Raw genomic sequence first — 22406 nt, 5'->3', positions numbered from 1 at the left:
TCTCTCCATTTACATGAAAACTAACAAAATGGACCACAGACTTACATGTTAAACTAAAAAACTTTTAGTAGAAAACACAGAAGAAAACTGTTGAGATCCACAGATAGGCAGAGTTCTTACACTTAAAACCAAAAGCATGACCCATAAAAAAAAAATTGGTACCTGAACTTTTACAAAATTAAAAACCATTGTTCTGTGAAAGATAATGTGAATAGGATAAAAAGATAAACTATAGGTGGAAGAATATACTTGCCAACCACATATCTGACAAAAGTCTGGTATCTGGAATATTTAAAGAACTTTCAAATAGCAACAGGAAAACAAAGAAACAATGCAATTAGAAAATGGGTAAAAGACATGAGGAAACGCTTCACTGGAGAGGCTTACAGATGGCAATTAAACCCATAAAAAGATGTTTAAACATCATTAGCTATTAGGAAAATGTAACATAAAACCACAACTAGGTATCACTAAATACATATCAGAATGGCTCGATTAAGATCATAACCAGGAGCTAACAAAAGATGAGGAGAAAGTGGATCACTCTTATGCAGCTGGTGGGAATGGTGAAGGGGTATAGCCACGGTGGAAATAGCTTGGCAGTTTTTCAAAAAAAGTAAAACATGTAGCAACTGTATGACCCAGCAGTTGTACTCAGGGACATTTATCTCACAGAAATGGGAATGTGTGGTCACACAAAATCTGTACACAAGTGTTTACAGAGGTATTTGTAATAGTCAAAAACTGGAGACAATGCACATATCCTGCACATGGATGAACGGTCAAACTTGGACATCCACACCAAGGACTGCTACACAGCAATGAAAAGGAGGGCATTACTGTTACAGAAAACAGACTGAAACACTCTATAGGGAATTATGCTGAGTGACAAATGCTAATCCCTAAGGGCCCCTTGTTGTTATGATTCCATTTAATAATATATATTCTTAAATTATTACTACATGATCTTAAGAGATAATCAAAATAACAAATTATAAAAGTGGAGAATAGGTTAGTGGTTGCCTCTGACTAAAAAGGAGGTGAAGGGCAGCTCGGGTGGCTCAGTGGTTTAGCGCCGCCTCAGCCCAGGGCGTGATCCTGGAGACCCAGGATCAAGTCCCATGTTGGACTCCCTGCATGGAGCCTGCTTCTCTCTCTGCCTGTGTCTCTGCCTGCCTCTCTCTCTCTCTCTCTTTCTCTCTCTCTCTCTCTCTCCCCCTCCCTCTGCGTATTCTTATAAATAAATAAATAACAAATCTTAAAAAAAAAAAAAAAGGAGGTGAAGGGGGGAAAGTGGATGTGGCTATAAAGGGCAACATGATGAATCTCTGTGGTCACAGAAACATCCTGTATCTTGACTCTAACAATGTTAGTATCTTGGTTGTGATACTGTACTATCATTTTGCAAAATGTTCCCATGGGAGGAAATAGGATAAAAGGCACAGGGGATCACTCTGTTTTATCTTACAATTGCATCTAAAATCTGCAATTATACCAAAATCAAAATTTTGACTAGAATACAAGTGCAATGCAGTCTGTATGCTGACAATTTTATAATAAAATGCTGGGGAAAATGCAATGCAACTGCAGCATTGCAATCAAGCTCAAGCTTGACTGCCAAGAGGGGGATTTTTCTCGACACAGCACATGTGACTTACCATTTGCTTCTGTAGGCCATCTAACTTGTCTTCGGTGTTGTCTTCTTTATCCATATTGCCTCTAAATAAAAGCAAAATAAAAAGTTACCACGCATCACCTAGGAACTATTTTGCAACCAGAATGCTTGCAAGAAGCACCCTCCCAAGCACTAACCAGAAGGAAAATTAGGATCCTTTTTCTCACAGGCCCCAAAATCTTGGTTTCTACCAGCGTTATAACTTCTACAGGCAAGGACCTCCACTCAATCAAGACTTCAGCAAGAGACTCATGATCTACTCAGATAAGTTCAGAGGCCAGCTGTCTGACAGTGACACTGTCATGGGCAAGGTCATTACTGCCCATTGAGAGTTACCTGAACATGGGCCTTTGATAAAAGAACAGACTCCAGAGACTGAGGCCTTTGCAAACCCGGCCAGTCCTGAAGCATTCCCCTTCCCCCAAGAGTGGAGTGAAGCTTCAGGCAGAATGCTTCATTTGGTGGCAGTCCCTTCCTCAGGAGGAAGCAGAGCTGCTATTGCCAGTAAGGGAGGGGATTTTACTCTTTCCCTGCAGACACCTACCTCAAGCTTAGCTGCCTAACACTTTCTGTGGGCTTAACTATTGCTGATGCCTATCTTTTTCATGATTTGTCCTCAAACTGACTTTGAAGTGTTCCTGTCTCAAATATTTTTATCATTGCAGCTCAGGTCCTGGAGGCAGTAGAATCTCTCCTACCTTAACTATCTCTCACTGCTTAACTATAGGAAGAACAGATGCCCCACATAAATGTAAACTTCATCTACATTCAGGTACCTTACCCACGTAGTGTCTTCCCCTACATCTACCAGTAGCGTCACCATGCACTTGGGCTTCTGCTAACATTTCTTCAAGTGAGTCTTTATTATCTGCCCGGAGGAAATTTCTCTTTGGAGCAGAGAACTTTATAGTAGCTCAAGTGTTTATCACGGCTTAAGGACAGATGGAAAATGTATCTCACTCTTTTCTTGGCCTTAGCAAGTAGTCAGAAGCTCCTGGTAGTTAGGAGCTCCTGGTTAGGCCTGACCACAGCCCTAGGCAATGGAGAGCAGTATCTGCTACTTTAGGGGGAAGATCAGTTCAAAGCTTACCAAATACAAGCTAAGAGATACATATTATGTATTCCTTATATATATATTATCATATATAAAATATACATAATATTAATATAACATTTAATATTTATATATGTAAATATATATGATTATAATGTATATATATATTTTTAGAGCACCACAGTTTCTAGTTGTTTATTTAGCTTTCCAATGAATTTACAGATTTGGGGGTTGTGCCAACAGTAAGTAAAATTCAGCCAAAGGAGATGCCTCCATATTTTTGCACACAATCCATAAATAAGGCCTAAATGCCACAGCCATCAAGCAGTGGCTCCTAATTCACCTTACTCATGGACAACACATTCTTAAATAATGCCAGAATTTCATCTGAGGCATTTCAAGGTCAGGAAGCCTGTTCTTGCAGTGCCTCTTAGCTTTCTGCCAGGTATGAAGGATCTGAATTCTTCAAGAATCCTCTAACCAGACAAGGGACGAGTAGAGTAGGATGGTGGGCAGTTTGAGGAACCCATGAAGAACAAAACTGGTATTTGGTTCAAAAGAACAAAATTGGTATTTGGTATTTGGTTTAGAAGTCAAAGAAAAGGCCTGAGGCAGAATAGGATATAACCAATGCAGTAATTTTAGAAAGTAGTTCCAGCATGGCAAGATTTAGCGAAGATGCTAGGTTTGAGGAAGAGACAGTGAGAATGCTGGATATACATGGAGGGGGTCAGATTCATGGCATAACATGTCATATCACAGATGGCTCACCTTTCAGGAATGTCTGAGGTCCCATCCGTAACACCTTGTTCTGCAGAAAGGGACTTCTCATCTGGCATCCCGACTTTCTCCAGGAAGCAAAGTGCTGGGTCAGCTCGCATGGCATTGTACCTCTCATACCCTGATAGGGGTAATGAGAAATGTTAGAAGTCATGTTAGAATTCACAAAATCTACCCCGGACACTGTATAATTGTTTTGTTTCCCTTATTAAGTGAAAAATAAAACAATCAAGAACACTATTTAAGAATAATTGAATCCTCTAAGAATTCCTATCTGAGGAAGATCCTTGAGCTAAAGTATATGCCTCTGAGTAGTGTTTGACCAAAAATAAAAGCTTACGTAAATATTCTGTGTCCATGAAGAGACACAAGGTACAGATGCAATGCTCACTTGTTTACTTCTTTTGGATAGCAAAGGGAATCAGGCAAATTGGCTTTGCAACTTTTCTTCATCCTCCACTTCTGGACACCTTGTTACCTTCTGAATGGGCCTTGTTTTCTGATAGTCCAATTTTATCCCATGTCTTAGAAACAGAAACTGAACTAAGTGATGGGTGCAGGGGATAAAATACAAGGAGATCTACTGTGGTTGTTAATCAGATTAAAAACAATCTACTGCCTCCATATTCACCCATTTGGTGTGAAATCCAAATCCACTGGCCAGGGCTTTGGAATTATCCCTTACCACATCCCCAAAGTCAAACAGAGAATGAACATATTTGACTCAGAAGAGACCCTTGAAAGGGAGCCAAAACAATGAAATAACATCACTTTTACTTTGATATGCCAGGCATGAGAATCTGTTATTATTTTATTGAGTCTCATATAACCTGAAAATGAGCTAGTATTTGGTCACGGAAAAGATCCAAATCTTATTGTTAGAGCAAACTATCTTGGGGAAAGCACTTTCAAGATCATCAAAATCCTTTCCATGTTGCTCCCAGGAAACGAAGTCCATTTCCAGTATGTACAGAGAGCCCATCACAAGTGATGGAAATGCTGCACCTAAAACGAGAACCACCACGGGTGTGAAGAACAGACTGGATGTTACTTTGCTGGGTATTTCACTTCTGTGTGGGGTTTTGCTCCACATCGCTGTGGATGCAGTTCTATTCTCCACTGTGTAGGCGGCACCTGGTACTCTCTCTCTCTCTCTCTCTCTCTCTGAGGAGCTGCAGGTACTTTATCTTTTAATCCAAAATGACTCTTCTGTCATCTCAATGACAGGTGCTGTCCGCATGAGGCACATGGCAGGAGAAACTGCGATGCCTTATGCTCTTCTTTATTCACTATTTCTTAGGGTGATTATTTGATTACTGTTCAGTCTGTCTCATGAGATTGTGGGCTCCTTAGGAAAAGAATCTGGGTCTGTTTTTTCTCATAATTACACATTCAGTATCTAGTGTGGGGCCCAACACCATACATGCTTGACAAAAGATAAGTCAGTTTTGCCCAGATTCTCTTTCAATAATCGTTATAGAAAGATTTACACCCTCTTCCCGTGTTCTACCACAACTTACGGCAAAACGGAAATGTTCTCAACTCTCCTGATGCCTTGAGGAAATTCCTGCCACTATCTCTAACTGCTGCTTCCCATGAAAAGAGGGGTGCTTCATCTGACAGGTGAGAAGTTGAAAGCCTTCTCCACTAGCCTTTTACTCCTGGGAGAGTGTCCTGCCTTCAGGTGCTCTGTGTTTGACAGGGCATAAAGCAGGCCAGGCGAATTCAGCAGCCTACTACCTGGCTTTGCTTCTACTCCACAGACTTTCTCTTATCTTGTGTGGTTCCATTGTCTAGACAGATTCTGCATTCCTATTTCTCAGTGAGCTATGAAGCTGGAAACAACGAAGAGTGACTGATTCAGTCCCCTAGGAAACCCCACCAACTGCCCTATAGAGTTGTCGGTGCTCTAAGAGCAATGCCAATAAATACATCTATGACAGCCTTTGAAGGGTGTGGGCTGCTTACCTCTTCAGTCTAAAAGCTCCTTTCTAAGAATATAAACAAAAATACTAAACTCTTATCTTAATGAAAATGACAGAAATCTAGGCTGCCCTAGAGGGCCGTAGTCAGTCAATGCAACTGAGAGCCATTGAGAGCTTCATTCAGAACAGGTTTGCTATAGAGCCCCTCCTGCTGTAAATAACCATAGGTACAGGTAATTCTTGCACAGAGGTCAGCTGAGAGGTGGAACCACGGGTGTATCCTTCTGATCTAAGTAGGGCTGTAGCAGGCTATGTCTGGGTTAGACTGAAGGAGCCCTAAAATTTCAGACAACAGATGGCTGTGTTTCTTAACAAAGAAAATGGTGGCAGTGTCACAGCTCATACTTAGGCCTCCATGGGATGGATGTGAGGCAGAGGGCTTCCTGACACAAATTCCTAGAAAGTGAATACCAGACAGCTTCGCTTCCTGAAAATGTCACATCTCTACCAGCTGCTAGGTATCTGGGAGGCTGTCACCTGGCAAGATCTGTTGTGGGGCTAAGTTATATAGGGGCGGTCAGGTGCGTTACCTAGATGAGGATAGGTCTAAGCTTATGCTCATGGAATGTCTGATGGGCAGCATCTAGTCCGGGGGAGGATGTTTTGGATTCTGGAAGACCCCAAGGAGGATGAGCCCATGAAGCCAACTACAGGCATTTATCCAATGCAGTCTGGGTAGATCCAATGTTACCATCCAACTAAACATGGCTGGTTTTGTGCAAGGGTAAGTCAGGTGTGCATGTGTGGTTTAGACCCAGTCCCCTAGCAGTGGGTACAGAGGCCGGGTTGTCCCATCTTTACAGTATGTTTAAAGTCATCGTATGCTATAACCAGCCACTTCAGGCATCATGCACATGCCCTCAGCCCTGAATATGACTAGTATTGAGTTCACCTCAACTAGCAATCTGGGGGTATCTCATGGGATTAAAGACCTCACGGTGTGCTCAGGAAACACTCAGGAATCATTAACTTATACCCTCCTAAACTGCTTCATAGAGCAGAAGAGTTTTAGATATGGAAGTGACCTTAGACACCATCTGGTTGACCCTTGAACATTCCCAATATAAAACGAAGAGAGATCAATTGATTAATCCCACTACCTAAACTTTGATCAAGGATGAAAAAGCAAGTAGATATGGTGCCAGTAATAACTTGCTTTTCCTTGGAGAGAAAAGGTCTTGAACTCCCTGAGAGTCCTGTCCTCTAATGTACTGTGAGGCTAGACTGTTAGCCACATCTTCCTCATGAATTATACCTATCATCGTTGTGTGAAGACCCTCTTTATCCCAAACCATCCTTCTTTCCTTAAAGACCTTTTGTAAGATATGGATTTCACCATACCAGGTCTTAACATGTTTGGTTTCTGGCTGTGGTTAGCACTTGCCTGGCATACCCTGCTTTACTCCTTCCGTGGCAACTGCATTCTATCTTCCACTTCTTCTTCTCTTCCATGTCTCCATCTATTTCTCAGAAGTATGTTCTTCTATCTCTGCTTCCCTGGGCTAGTCAAAGAGCCTTTTCTTGCCCTCCTTTCTTGGAGGGACTTGTTTCCTTTTTCTGTGCAGGCATTAAAAACCAAGTCTATCCCTCTGGCTTGCTGTCCCACCAGTGAGCTTTCAGCTCTGGCTTTAAGTGACCTCTTCATTTGGGGATTTTCCTTTATCTGTTTCATGTGCAGCTAGGTAGTTTCACATTATTGTCCTAACCCACTCAGGCTTTTGTGCTGAGTCAGAGGAGGGACGGAGCAGAAGCATGTAGATTCTATCTGTCCTATTGCTGGGACTTCTCATCTTGTCCCTTTTCCACATCACATTCTCTCCACCAATGATGTGGTCATGTACCTTAAAACTACCACTGAAATGAGACACAGGGATCAATGGATTTTCTTGCACACCATGTTCAGATGCTCTGAATCTGGCTGTTTCTGGCAATTTGTCTTTAGGTTCTTTCCCAAATTAAATGAAACCAAGCTTTGGGTGCACTGTGGTTGCTTGTGCTTAAAAGAGGTCACATGTTTCTTCTTCCCACTTCAGAGCCGAGTTCCAGCCCTGCACTGTCCAAAAGAGGTACCACATGTGGTTATTTAAATTTCAATTAATTAAAAATCATGTAAAATTAAAAATATAGTTGCTCAGTTGTACCAGCCATATCTCAAGTGTTCAATAGTCACATGTGGCCAGTGGACTCCACAGTGGACAGTGCAGAGACAGGACACCCTTCCATCATCACAGGTAGCTCTCAAGGACAGCACTGCTCATCCTAACCCAAGTGGTCTGATAAAGGGCTCTCAGTAGCCCTTCCAAGTTTGAGGGGATTCCTCATTAAAATATGCATAGGCATAGCTGTTAAGTAAATGTGATTGGTTGGCCTCCAAATGCTGAATTCTACTGATTTGGGAATTCTACTGATTAGGGATGTCTGAGAAAGTTAACTTTCCAAAGCGAGAACAGCAAGCAATAGCCGAAGAGCACTAACCATCTCCTACACTTCTATCTACTGCTGAGCCCTGCCCTAGGCAGTCTACATACATGGTCTCATTGAATCTTCAAACAACCCTCCAGGTAAGCTGTTTTGATACTATCCCTATGGTACAGATGAGGAAACTGGACAGAGAAATTTATGATTTGTTCAAGGTCTTACATTTAGTAAGTGGCAGAGCTGACAAGTAAAAGCCAGATATGACCAGCTCTCTCCACTTTAAATCCTGCTCTCCAGTGTAAGATTTCAGTTAACTAACCGGAAAGGATACCTTAATAGGAAAGGTATCTACCAGGCACATTAGGAAAGATATCTACCAGGCACATTACGGCGACTATCATGTGGTGCTTCCATCATTCACCTTGACTGCTGGCTGAGGGCAAGGGCAAGTACTTAGACAGTGGTGGAAGTGAAGAAAGGGGACATTTATTTCAGTTTCTCCAAGCTCAAAACCTCTCTCAGTCCTCTGGACTCTTGGTTACCACACTTTAAAAAAAGAACACCATCTTGAAAAAAAAAAAACAAACAAAAAACCAAAAAAACAAAAACAAAAGCAAAAACAAAAAACAGAAAAAAAGAACATCTTGTATTCTTAAATTTTTATACCAATGGGGCAAAATGATACACACTAGGAATGTGTAGATAACCTAAAATGATGTTAGAATTCTACATACATATGAAATGCTAAAACCTAACATTTTCCCATTTATTCATTCCTTCACTCAAGAAATGCTGTGTGCCTATTATGTGCCAGGCACTAGGCCAGATGCTGGGGTTCTAAAGTGAAGGAGAGTGAGGCAGTCCAAGGACTGACAGTGAACCACAACATCCCTTGTAAAGGTCCTCACTGGTATTAACATTCACCATATTTTCATGACTCACACATTTATCTGAGAGGACAGAGGTGAGGCTCTACTTCCTACCAAAGATGTGCAGCAGGCTACAGAGTTTCTCAGGAAAGGGAGAGCACTCACTGAAATACACACCATGTTTGAACACGCCTATCAGAAGGGATTTATCAGCCTCAGCATCCCACCAATCCACTGGGATCTCCACGTAGTCAATGTCAGGCAGAGGCACTTCTAGTTCCCTGTGGAAGGAAGGGCATGGACTCAGAGTTCCTTCAACGTAGACAGAAAACAATGCAAGAGCTACTGGCTGACCCCTGGTATTCAGCAACATTCCTGGTTGTGTGCTAAGAGGCTGAAGTTACAAGGATTCAGAAGGCGGCGGGCCAAGGTTTCTTCACCAGGACTTTCCATCACGCCCACCCAGTGAGCTATTTCCACATATGTACTTGATTTCCAGGCTTCACCTTAGACTGACTGACACAGAATCCTGAAGCTCCTCTTGGAGAACACATCAGTCAGTCTAGGGTGGGGCCTTAGGATCCACATATATAATGTAGATAGCCATCTCCAGTTGAGAACCACAGCAAACGTCATCAATATATTGGTCAACTGCAGGTAGAACAATCTTCATATTGTCAAATTCATACACAATCAAATGCTGAAAAGTGCCCGAATCATCTTGGTTCAACATGTAGAGATCTCAAGCACTGTTTGAGAATAAGGCAGTCAGCACTGGTACATTCCAGGATATGAAGACAGTCTTTCAGAGGATAGGTCCCACATTAGGTGGCACCGTCTGGCAGTGAGTAGTCTGCTGGGTCAAAACTGATCACCAGGAGCACCTGGGTGGCTCAGTGGTTGAACATCTGCCTTTGGCTCATGGTGTGATCCTGGGATCAAGTCCCACATGGGGCTTCCTATGGGGAGCCTGCTTCTCCCTCTGCCTGTATCTCTGCCTCTTTCTCTGTGTCTCTCATGAATAGATAAATAAATAATCTTAAAAAACAAAACAAAACAGAACACCAATTACCCTGCTCCTGGCCAAAGGGATGAACATAATTTGCCCTAGGGAGCAGACATACAGGCCGAGTGCCATTAGCCCCTCACTGAATGAATTCTGTCCATGTTCTGAAAGCTCACATGGACCCTTAGCTCCCGGTCTTCATTTGCCTGAGCATAGTCCTTACTCTTCAAGGCTTTGGGTCTGGGGGAGAAAAATTCACCTGATGGTTCCTCTCTCCCACCTACCTGCTTTCTGGGATGGCTTCTCTATAGCATCTCAAATTTCTTCTTCCATCAAGCTCTTCTTGTGACACACAGCTAACTGTTCCTCCTCAAGGCCAGCTACCTCTGTGGGAATGGTGGTCCATGGCCCTACCTTTCCAGGCAGTGTTCTATCTGGCTCTTGTTGTAGGGCCCACTGCTCTGCCAGAGTGGTGCCATGAGCTAAGTGACTTTTCTGGGATGAACTGTTACTCATTCCTCATGGCACAGTAAGGACCCATAACAGCCAGGATTGAGGAGAGCAGAGGAAAGGAGGAAAGGGGGTGGGTAATGGACTTTCTGTGCTGTACCTATCTCCTTCCATCCACATGGTCTCCTTCCATCTACATGGTCTAAGAAAGCATCTGATAGTGGGATGAGGAAGCTAAGGTAGATTATTTCTGCCAGGTAACACCTGACAGAAATGATCATGTTGAATTCTGCTGCATTTCTATGACTCATGAATTGAATCTTTTTACCAGAGCACTCAAACTCCCAATACCTATTAAAAATGACTACAGTAACTACAGAAAGCATATTCCCTCTTTTCCAGTGCCCTCATGACCTCTAAAGCCATTAGGATTGCTTAACGGAAAAAAAAAAAGGAAGAAGAAACCTTGGCCACAGGTAATCCCAAAGCAAAGATGAAATATTACTCCTTCTGGTTTTCTCTGGGAATGATGGGCATCAAAAAGGGCCAGAGCAAACAGCGCGTCTGGGGAAGGTGAAGGAGGCTGTCTGGCTTCATCAAGTGGTAGGTGGGAGCATGGTTCTGAAATGGGAGCCTCATTCTCTGAAATCTTGGGAGATTCCCATAGGATTCTATAGTTTTGGAAACACTAGTTTACAAAACTAAGGTGCAAACAATCAAACAGGGTATTAGGTATTATCAGTATGATTAGCAAATACAGAGAACTGCTCAAATGTGGAAGAGCACTACGGCCAAGAGTGGGATTTTGAGCAAAATGCCTAGTGCATACCTGTTGGACCAAACGTATCAAAGTATGACTATTCAACCCACAATGACTCAGAGTGTGAATACTCATCCGAGAATAACTAGTTAAGGCAGAGAAATGACTATTCAAACCAATGTTACAAAACCATTAAGAAAAGCAAACTAATTCAAAACCTCACCGAAAACTGTGCTGTGGAGAAAGATTTCTCCTTCATTTTACATGTTAGAGACCTGCCTGTTCCACCATGTAGGTAACTGACCCTAGGCTGAGTGCAAACATAGGCCTCTCAAAGCACAGGCAGCTTTGTCCATCTCCATGAACAAGTACCTTATGGCAGCTCATTAGCACTAAGAGCTACGGATGACTTGGTTTACCTGGCAGGGGTTCCTTCAAACGCTTTCTCAGCTGCCTCTCCCAGTATTTCAGCTTTTAGGTAGTACAGCATCCGGACTCGCAAAAGTACCCTGTGAAAGGTAAACACATTAATGCAAATGTGTCAGAACCCATGAGCTGCCACCCCCAAGTGGACACAAGGAAATTCTGGGAATTCCTATGTCATTAGTGACGTGAAATAATATCTGAAAGCACTAGAAAAACAAAACCCAAGGTACTAATAACAGGTGCTACTGTGATTATCCCCATTTTACACAGAAAAAATGTATCTCACTAGTCATCTCTTAGGTCACCCTGTAAGCACTGGACAGCAGCAGAAACACTTATCTGTTCTGGTCTATAAGAGTAGTCAGTACCCCACCCCTCAACAATGAGCTCTCAGGCAGTGCTGCCCTCCAAGAAGCTGGTTACCAGTTTACTAATTTACTGAAGAGTAGGTCATGTTCAGTGGTGCTGTTTTTAGTTTCACTTGCATGTAGTTAAAATGTATATTTACAAGTCTTTTTCATGGCAATACTGCCCAAACATAATCACATCTTCTCTCCTGAGGTGCTCAGTTCCCTGGATTCTGCAGAGAGCACACTCAAGGTCCAAGGACAGGCACCAAACTGTTTGAGACAAGGCAATTAAGCAAGTATTTGTTGGGCAACCATGCTGGGTACTGTGAGGCACATAATTAAGCAATTTAGCCCTGTTCCTAAAAAGCCTATAGCATCTTAATTGTGAAAAGAGGCCAACCAAGAAGGAATTACAGTACAGAAGATGACTGGGGGCGGGGGTGGGGTGGGGTGGAGTGGGGCATGAGTGAGGGTGAGGAAGGCTAAATGCACTCAGAAACAGGGTGAAGGTAAGGGTAGGCATAGAGAAGTTGTCCAAGGAGATGCTTCATATTCGATTAGTCTCATATACAGAGAAGGACTTGTAACTTGTTAAAAACCAGGCAAGAGTAAAGGCCAGCTATTAAAAATAAAGGTCCATTTACATACACAGGAACTGATCTTCATATAAGTTATTTTAAAAAGAGAGAAATAGAGCACAGAGCACAAACAGTATATAAAATGTATGTTATTTTAGGGAGGCTGTACATTCACCTAAGCTGGTCCATGCCCAGAATATCCCTGGAAGAACCAGGTTAGCAGTGGCTGCCTCTGGAGGGGGAAATGGGAATCAGAGGTGGGAGGAAAGGTTATTTTTGATAATTTTTAAAAAATACATAAAGTGCCACCCTGGGCTCAAGTAGTAGGTGGCAACACACAAAATTAGAATTTTAAGAATGGAAAGAACGTGCTTATTTTTCCGGTATGCCATTTCTTACCTCAGCTGTCAATCAACTCAAATAATTTTGAGATTTATTTCTTTTTAAAGCTCAGACAATAAGAAATCTAAGAATTTATAAAAGCCACCAATCCTTCTATCTTGCTGACAATAGCTGCTGACCTCCTTAGTAGGAACTGGAATGAGGTCTTAGGTATGGTATTCCTGCCTGCTTAGATCTAGCCCAAATGCAGGAAGGCTTTTCTGAAAATCAAAGAGCTGTCTCTATTTCTCTAAACAGAGATATGTTGGTATTTGGTAATATCTACAACAGAAGGGAATAGAATTTAAAATGAATAGTATTTACTTTTCAAATGAGAAGCCAGTCAATTCAGGGGACAGATGGGCAACCCACCGTGAATGAGAGGATAATCCCAGTTGACATCTAAACTCAAAGGGAAGGAGAAATGGAGCAGGTATGTAATACCCTTACTTTAGTCAAACAAAACCCATTAATATTTGGGTGGCATTATTGCTCTTTCCTTGATTGCTTTCTTGGAAAAAAACCCTAAAACCCCACATTTTGTTGATATGAACTATACTTCAGAAAGTGTACTTTATTTATTTTAAGATTTTATTTATTTATTCACGAGAGATGAGAGAGAGAGAGAGGCAGAGACACAGGCAGAGCGAGAAGGAGGCTCCATGCAGGGAGCCCCACACGGGACTCGATCCAGGGTCTCCAGGATCATGCCCTGGGCCGAAGGCAGGTGCTAAACCGCTGAGCCACCCAGGGATCCCCAGAAAGTGTACTTTAGATATACATGCAGCCTGATGAATTTCCACACACTGAGGACATCTGTGAACCCAAGACCCAGATAAGGAAGCAGAACATGTCAGCAGAAGGCTCCTTGGGTCCTCTTCTAGTCACTACTCCCACTCCCAAATGGATGACCACTCTCCTGACTCATTGCTTGATTCTGAGGCAGTTGTTTTTTAATTTTTTAAAGTTCTTTTGACGACAATTTCCTGTGCCTAAATAATACTACTACCACTACCAAACAACACTTTGAGTGCTTACTACTGGCAGCATGTGTTAGCTCCCTTAATCCAAATAGCAGTGTTAAGAGATGGGACTAATATCATCTTTATTTTCTATATGAAATAAAGGCATAAAGAAGTCAAGTAATGCACCTGCTCATAGTAAGAGGGCCAAGATTTAAATCCAGGCAGTCCCAATCTCACAGCCTGTCTTAACCCATATCTGATATTGGAATGGCAGTACAATTGCTTACAGAGCCTACAATTCTAAAAGCTCACAGTCCAGTTTTGCTGAAAAAAGTCTGCCTGTTCTTCAGTGTGCCTCAGGGCAAAACCAGGACCCAAGATCAATGGGTGGAGGTTTCAAGGAAGCAGATTTTAGATTCAATATACAGAAGGGACAATTAATTAGAATCATCTGGTAATTAAATGAGCCTTGCTGAGAAATGGTAAGCTCCCATATCAGTAGGAAGGCTCAAGATTCCCTGTCAGGGTACTGTCCACAGAACTTCCATACTGAGTGGGAAGAGCTGCAGAGTCTCTGCTGGCTTAGAGTCTCTGGCTCTTGCTGAGCCAGAACTAAAGAGGACAGTAGTTTCTGTCTTTCTCTTTTTGTTTGTTTGTTTGTTTCTTTTTTTTTTTTTTTTTAAAGATTTTATTTATTTTTTCATGACAGAAATAGAGAGAGAGGCAGAGACACAGGCAGAGGGAGAAGCAGGCTCCATGCAGGGAGCTCGATGTGGGACTTGATCCCCGGTCTCTAGGATCATACCCTGGGCCAAAGGAGGCGCTAAACCTCTGGGCCACTGGGGCTGCCCAAGAGGGCAGTAGTTTCTATTAGGTCAGGATAATAAACAATAGCTTCTCTGAACTCAGAGAAACACTTTACTGTATTCTGTTTTTTAAGCAATTTACACCCAACGTGGGGCTCAAACTCACAACCCCGAGATCAAGGTTGCATGTTCCACCAACAGAGCCAGCCAGGTACACCTACTGCATTCTTCAATTCCCAGGGTCAGGCATGCTCTCAGGAAAGTCTTGGAGGTGGTGGTCAGAAATGTTAAGATATTCCTCAAAGGTCAAAAAACGGTTCTGGTCATTATCTGTGATCATCTGTGCAGGTGTCAGGGGAACTTCTATACCAACCCCTCCAGCTCAGCCTATTTTCAGGACTCCACATCCATGTATGCAGTTGTGAATGAACAGCCAATGCTACTGCTCTAAGTTAGCAGGGCAAAACCTAAGTCCTTCGTTTTGCTCTTCCTCGTTCAGTAGATGTAAGGATTCTGACTCTGTCCTGGACCAAGCACTGTTAGCTTCCCAGCCAGTGAAGCTCACAATCCTGGAGTTAGCTGCTTATGTATTCCTTATCACATGTTATGTATTCATTATTCCTTTGTCACATCTTTCACAGCTGACCTTTCTCCCCAATTCTATGGTTAGCACTCTCCGCTAGGTCCTCATGATCAATACTTAAATTATGACAGAACTCTCCAAGATGGCCATTCAGCCTTAGGTTGGCCCACTCCATCTTGCTGTTGCCAGATTGTTTTTCTCCCCAAACATCATTTTTTACTGCATGTCACTTGTTCAAGAAAGATGGATGCTTAATGTACAAGAGAATCCTCAGTGAGCTTGCCGTGCAAGGTCTCCTACAAGTCCTTTTACCAAGGCTGCCCCCTCTGTGTGTCCCCTCCATGGTGACTCAGAGTCAGTCACATGGAGCATGCTACTGAGTCCTGCCGCAGGCAGGTCTACCATCAACCATGTGCCCTTATATTCTCAACTTGAGAACTACTGTCCCAAAGAGGCTGTACCTCTGTGCAGTTTTTATTATAGTGTGGGCATGAGGCCTCCATCCAAAGGTTTAGAGAGACGAAGGGAAAGGATGAGGCTTCATTCATAAAAGACAAAGAACATAACCCAACCGCAACCACAGGACCATTAGGTTGATGACACAGGGAAGAAAGAAAAACTTATCAAAACATACTAATTTAGAAGTAAATAAGCTCTTATTTATCGCTTAAATTCTATGGTTATAACCAGAGGTGTGGCAGCACAGGCCTGCTCACTGCTGGGTGGGAGCGTCGGGGAGATCACCCTCACAAGGCCTGCGAAGCTGGATTAGGGGGTCTCCGAGGGCCCTCTAAGTTCTAAAGGATTCCCCCATACCAGGTGATGCAAGTATCCAGGTGCAGCTCGTCACTGCTTGGTGGTTGGGTGCCCCACCTCCCCAAACTAAACTGCATAAGAGCAGTTTCATCTTTTGTCACTGTTTCCTTTGCACTTCTCCCGGTGCCTGGTGTTAGCCCAGGGCCTAGAGATATAATGGATACATCTCAAATGCATGTGTGTCAAACAATTGGAGGCCCTGAGCAGCAACAGCCAATGAGAAGCAGCAGCAGCAACTTGGCATGTGAGAGGGGGGAGGCCAAGAGTGGTGGCCACTAAGGTCTGTCTCCTGCTCTCCCTAGTGTGACCTCAGGGGCAGAAGGAGAGAGAATAATGAAATCACCAGTGTTCTAACTGGATTTAGAGAGTTGGGTCAGAAAAACCCTCAGGGGTACAGGCTGTATGTATTAGTAGAGAATCCAGGTTCTGGGGGAGAGGAGATGTTGCTAAAGGAGTAAGACAGGCTTTATGTGAAGGGATCCTGACCCAGCTTAGACCACACATTCTGCTTTTCCAGACTTTGCATGGTGGTATTGAGTGGTCTCCCATAGCCCCGTGGGGATCCTAGGAGTCCAGACAGTCCATGTGGAGCTGCCACCAGGGTTGGGGAGGGACACACTCACTTGTTGCAGTGCTGCTTGAGGTGTTTCTTATAGCCGTCATCATGTAAGACCACCTCGGGGTTGCAGGTGGCCAGCCAATCTGCATTCTTTAACTCTGGGAGCAGCAGCTGGTTCTTGGTCTTCTTTCCCTTCCTCCCTCTGGGGACTGGAGCTGACAACCCTGAAACAGAAAGGCAGGTAGATGAACCTGGGCAGCTTAAACACAGGGGGCAGAACAGAGCTGGGCTGGGGTTGCAGAGAGGTAGCTGGGCTGTGTGTGGTAGCCCTGGATGACAGACCCCACTCCTCGGTCCACCAAGCAATGCTAGTAGTGGGGAGATACGCCTGGCCCCCAGCTCAGTAAACTCCAGGACTGCTCAGTCAGGCAGTGAGAATTTACCCATGTGGATCAAGAATATCACCTGTGCCCCCCAGGGAACTTTCAATCTGGTCAGGAAAAAAGGCACACTAGATCTGAAATGTGAAGGTGAGCAATGGCCGAGCACAGGGAAGGAGAAGCACAGCACAAGAAAAGGCACAGACAGGACTGGGACAGAATGGTGAAATGTAAGAGAAACACCACAGAGCACATGGTGTGACCCCAGGTCAGAGGAGGAAGCCCTGTGATGCTCAGGTCAGCGAACAGGCCTCGCACGTGGGAAACCTCAGGAGGGCCCGATGGTACTTCCACAAAACATTTTAAGTAATACTGGATGAGTCTGAGGGAGAACTGAAGGAATCCTCTTCCTCTCCCGCAGCTGTCATTTTCAGATATACCTGAGAAAGAGGAATCTCCCAAAGCACAGCAACCTGGGGCAACAAGGGAGAGGGATGGGAGCACACGGGGGCTCCCACTACTCAGGCATGGCCCTGTCACCGCTCACCTGAGTGGTTCTGGAGGGTCTGGGCCTGCCCATCTTTGGTAGGTGTGATCAATTCCCAAATGAAACTCTTGATCTTCTCGTCCCCCTTGTAATGCTTGACACAGTATACCAGCAGGGCCCGGCAAATCATCTCCATGTCCTTCTCATTCAGATGCCACTTGAATCGCCCATGAGTCAGGATGTCCTTCCACCGGCCCCAGCTGAGAGTAGAAATACAGAAGGGCATTGGAGGGAGGAAGGGCCATGCATGCCCTCAACACTGCAGGACAAACAGGAGCCAACAGTGCTTCTCGTCATCTGTTGGGTCTACTAATCACCTCAAGGGCTGTGCCCTGAAAGGCCTTCAAGGACCACATGCAGTAGCACACCACATGTCACTAAGGTGACCTGGACATCGAGAGCTTCATATAGTCACTCAAATGTTAACGAGGGAGGGATGAAACTATTTGGAGCAGGGAATAGATTTGGAATTAAGAGAGTCCAGCTGCAATAATCAAAAGCAATGGTGAGCTCCCAGAAGCTAAACCTTCTACTTCTACCAGAACCAGAGCCCTGCATGAATCATGCCCTCACTCTAACATCTGTTGTGAGGACTCCTTATATGTCCTTGGAGGGGGGAAAGCAGGAAATCAGTACCAGGCAGCAAATTAGTAACAGAGATTTGCTGTGACAAGCACATGAGAAAATCATGGCACGTCTACAATATGGCAGCAGAGCGTACAATGACTGAGGGGGGCCATGGGCAAAAAGCACAGTTCTCTCCTACTCTAACAGATCCTCCATCAGCCTGGAATTCTTAGAGGTGACTGGAGAGACAAACTGGATGAATCTTAGGGACTGGATAACAACACACAGACAAAGTCAATACCCACCCAAAGATGAGCAGGTTCTTCTCCACCCGGAAGCACTCAGCTCGGAGGTAGCGCCTGGTTTTGTCATTGAGGCGTCTAGACCTCGTGGGCCTTTCATCCGAGTCACTATCTAGCTCTGAGAACTCCATGAGCTCATCCTCCTCAAAGGAATTGTAGTGTTTGGTCTGCTTCCTCACTCGAGGCCGGTCAATCACTAAGCTCTCCTAGAAACAGAGACATCGGGTGAAGAGAGAGTCCCCCTTTGCTCTACCCCCATCACAATACACATGCCCATCTTGTGGCTGGTCCTGGGTCCTGAGGACACATCCAGCAGAGAGCCACACGTGGCCTCATCCTCCAGCAGGAAAGGCTCTTCCCAGTACACCTGCCATGTCTACGACAAGCAGAGGGGATTCTTTGAGACTCACTAGAAATGGCATGTTCCCCAAAGCCCCCACTGCTGTCCACCACCATCTGCTCTTTCTGCAGTCCTGCTAGCAGAGCAGGTATGGCAAGTAAGACCTCCCAGTGCCCAGAGTAGTGGTCCGCTCTTGCCAAGAAAGGCTGGAGTGATACTCTCCAGCTGTTCTGCCCAGCATGCAGAGGCAGCCTGTGCTCTAGAGGCAGAAGGAGTTGGACACATTCATCTGTTCAGTCACTTTCTGAAGACACACACATTTCTTGCTATTTCACTCTCTGCTTTCCATGGGCACTAACTCCTAACCTTTTGTCTTTCATTGAAGACAAAATCCCCAGCCCAGGATCCTCAGTTCATTCTGGCAGCAGCTGTGCCAAAACCATTGCCTCTTTCCCAATCCCCACTACCTCCTGTTCTTTATCCTTCCTTCCTTCCCCCATATTTCTTCCCAAAGCTCAGTTAAGCTCCTAAATACTTGTCTGTATAGCCCAGATACGCTGTGGCATAACCCTGCTACCTTGCACGCCTTGCACGCTCCTGCTGTTTATAAATATCTCTAGAACAAGAGCTTTTTCTCTCCACCCTTGCCCACTATCCCACACACAGAGTAACTTCTTGACTGTGACCTTGTAAAACAGGAGTTACTTAACAGGTTACTCAAGGGACTTCAGACTACATACTTAAGAAAAGAGATTGGACTGAGAGTTCTGGTGATCCCACAGAAGAGTTAAGGCTGGGTGCTGGTTACTGAATCAGCTAGATACGAGCAGGGACTGTCTCCTGGGCTTGTGGGTCCAAGGGAGTTCGACAGCCACCAGAGAGGACAAGTAGAAAGTGACGTGTGTGCATCCTGGAGTGAAGTGACAGGGCCAGAGATGGAGGAAAGGGGAGACAAGATGAACACTGAAGGGGTGTCTCCTTGTAGGCTAGGCAGGTGTATTCACAATTATTGCCAACCCTGTTGAGGGGAAAACGCCACCTCCTTTTGTCACATGTCCTGCTCACTTATCTCAGTGGGGCAACTGCCTTGATCAGAGGCATAGTCATAGGTGAACTGATGTCAGACTCTGGATGCCTTCCAGGGCTATTCTCTTTCTCATGTTCAGAAGTAGGAAAACTCGAGATACTTAAAGAATGGAGGGGAGGCCAACAAACCCTTCTTTGTTCCTCTGGAGTATCTGTCACAGGCAAAGTCTCTTTCATAGAAGTGTTGAAGCAGATGCAAAATAGTCACGTGGCAAGGATGGGACGGTGGCTTAGGTCAGAGGGCTGAACTTGACCTGTGTGTGGCCAGTTCCAGTTCTAAATGCCTTTGTCAAATTTCCCAGGTGTCTAGCAGACTGCTTGTCCCATTAGGTCATTTTGAAATTGTAACCATGAACATTTATTGAGCTCTATGTGTCAGGCATACTTTAAGTATGTCACATATAGCAGCTCATTTTAGGACTAAGGCTCTGGAGTGAATAATGACTTGAGCTGTGCAGTAATTTATGATCCTATGAGACACAGAGAAATTGCCATGGAACACAACATTCTCAGTACTATACCTTTTCATTCTTTGCTTCAGTGTCCAATTCAGCTATTTTAGCCCATTTCTGCCAAAAGTTTGGGTCATCTAAGGAAATATCTGTCCTGTTTCCTGAAGCCACAAAGCTAGCCTGTGGAGATGATGAAAGTCAATAAAGTACACTTGAACATAGTACAAACTGATAATACCACCTGACTTATTTCAAATATATCAGAATCTCAAGTATGTCCTCCAACTGCATTTGAAACTGAAACCCCTAACAGAGCCTCCCAAGTGAATGTGAAAATCTCAAGACTGTTCTTTTCTAAAGCTTGGGTAAGGAAATTACAATTTCAACGTATAGATCATTTTTTGGAACTGAAAACTGGAAGCAGAAGGAAAGCCTCTGCTTTCCAGTGGCAATGTGTCACTTGATGTCTAGTTCCCTACAAAAGGGTTGCTTCTTCCAATTTTCCTAGATGGGATTTTTCTTTCAGTTCACCATCTTCACACATGTATACTATAGGAAAGGCACTAAATTGGGTAGCACCCACAAAGCACAGGATGTCCTACTGAAGAAGTCCTATGTGAGTCAATCAAACAGGCCACAGTGCATCCAGAGCCTGTGGTCAGAAACACTGGAGAGTGAGCTGGAATTTGAAATCCAGTAAGCTGAAGGGTAGAGGAAAGAGGCATCTAGACTAGCAGCTGGGAATCTAGACTAACATGTCTTTTCTCATGATATGAGCAAAAACACTTGCTTCAATTTGAGGAATGGAATGCTCATTGGAATTTCAGGATCTGGACAGTAGTGCTCTACAAGGAAATCCAGATGACCATTCAAAAGTGTCAGAGCAGTCTTTGTGAACAGTGAATAGCGCAAAGTATAAACTAAAGTGTCTGTCTTGTCTGCTGAAGATCAGCTATCAAATGACAGGAGTGGTGTTTCTTTTCTATACAGCTTCTGGTTCATTACTCAGAATCCCCCTAAGAACCTGCATTTTTAGTCTCACACACAAAAAAATCTACAGACAATCTCAACAGTGTGCATTCAGAGAAAACAAAGCCTGGCCAACGAAGATCAAAGAATAGTTTTCTTTCTGCTCCCACTCCAACACAGACTCTGGAGAAAAAGTGCCATACCTTGGCAAAAGTAGACCCTTTCCCTTCGGACTGGATGGTGATGGTGTGAGTTCTTCTCTGGAGAATCTGGTCTATGTCTTCTTCACAGAACTTGGAGCCTTCATCTTCCTCATCCATTAAGGCTCCATAAGCACCTTTCCGGAGCAAGTCTTCTACCTCCATCTTTGAGAGTTGTTGTACCTGGACAGGTCACCAAAGGCTACTCACAAAGTGGAAAATGCACAGGAGAAAAAGAGCCTCAAACCTGCCCTCATGATTCAGTGTATGCTTCCTCCACTAACTGCACATGTCAGAAGAATAAAGATATGGGCCACAAGTTTTAGAAAATTAAAGCCCAGATAAAGATGCTCAAAACAACTATGGAGAGGGCCGGCAGGTAATCTTCTATATGGAGCTCTGGAATAAAAGCCAGCACAAGACCCGATGGCCCCAACATTCCTCAGGACGTTGGTTACTATTGAATGTCACAAACCATTGAAACTATGCACCATTTAATGTTTTAGTTTGAGTCTGTATCTTTTTAAAAACCTCCAGATGTACTAAATGAGCTAAAGAATGATGATTTATTCGTTATTAAATAAATACATGAGTATTGGAAATGATGTCATTTCTCAACTAAAGAAAGGATCCTGTGCCAAGTGAGATCTTCTCAACTGCTTGTTGAAAACAGGAAATAGGAGTTCAAAACACTCTTTCCTGGTTCTAATTAAGAATCTGGTTCTCTTTCTATCCATCACAAAAGGGAATTCCATGACTCCCAGCACTGGTAACTTGAAGTATTATACTTAGCAACATATGCATAGCTAAGAGGATATAGAACATCTGGACTGAAGACAACTCATTTAGAAGGTTTTAATTCCCAACCTTTGATGCCCTGAGTCCAGAGATTAAGGAGATACTCTGGTTTGTTGGCCTATAATTTAATATGGCTTAGGAATCTTAGCTGCAATTTTTCATCCCTGTGGAGGGGGAAAAAGATTTTTTATTAACTGCCATACTGCAAGCTGTTAATTTATTCATTTTTTTTACTGACCATCATGCACTGAACATCTTTAATATGCCAAGTACTGTTAGGGGCCATGGGCGATACAGATAAAAT

The 22406-nt window shown here is 43.8% G+C and overlaps 1 protein-coding gene across 3 annotated transcripts in view; it reads right to left on the bottom strand.

Moving 5' to 3' along the window:
- Positions 1-22406, bottom strand: part of CHD6 (chromodomain helicase DNA binding protein 6) — a 176518-nt gene that overhangs the window by 35067 nt on the left and 119045 nt on the right. For all 3 annotated transcript variants that reach the window (XM_041732424.1, XM_041732422.1, XM_041732423.1), the window contains 9 exons: positions 21308-21487; positions 20205-20315; positions 18261-18463; positions 17389-17588; positions 16526-16685; positions 11417-11506; positions 8959-9062; positions 3501-3630; positions 1659-1719 (listed from right to left, as the gene is read on the bottom strand). In XM_041732424.1, the coding sequence (XP_041588358.1) occupies positions 1659-1719; positions 3501-3630; positions 8959-9062; positions 11417-11506; positions 16526-16685; positions 17389-17588; positions 18261-18463; positions 20205-20315; positions 21308-21487 (1239 nt within the window). The remainder of the gene's footprint in view (positions 1-1658; positions 1720-3500; positions 3631-8958; positions 9063-11416; positions 11507-16525; positions 16686-17388; positions 17589-18260; positions 18464-20204; positions 20316-21307; positions 21488-22406) is intronic.

This window comes from Vulpes lagopus, chromosome 18 (genome assembly GCF_018345385.1).
Source record: "Vulpes lagopus strain Blue_001 chromosome 18, ASM1834538v1, whole genome shotgun sequence".
Classification (NCBI taxonomy): Eukaryota; Metazoa; Chordata; class Mammalia; order Carnivora; family Canidae; genus Vulpes; species Vulpes lagopus.
This window is presented reverse-complemented; position numbering and strand designations above follow the sequence as displayed.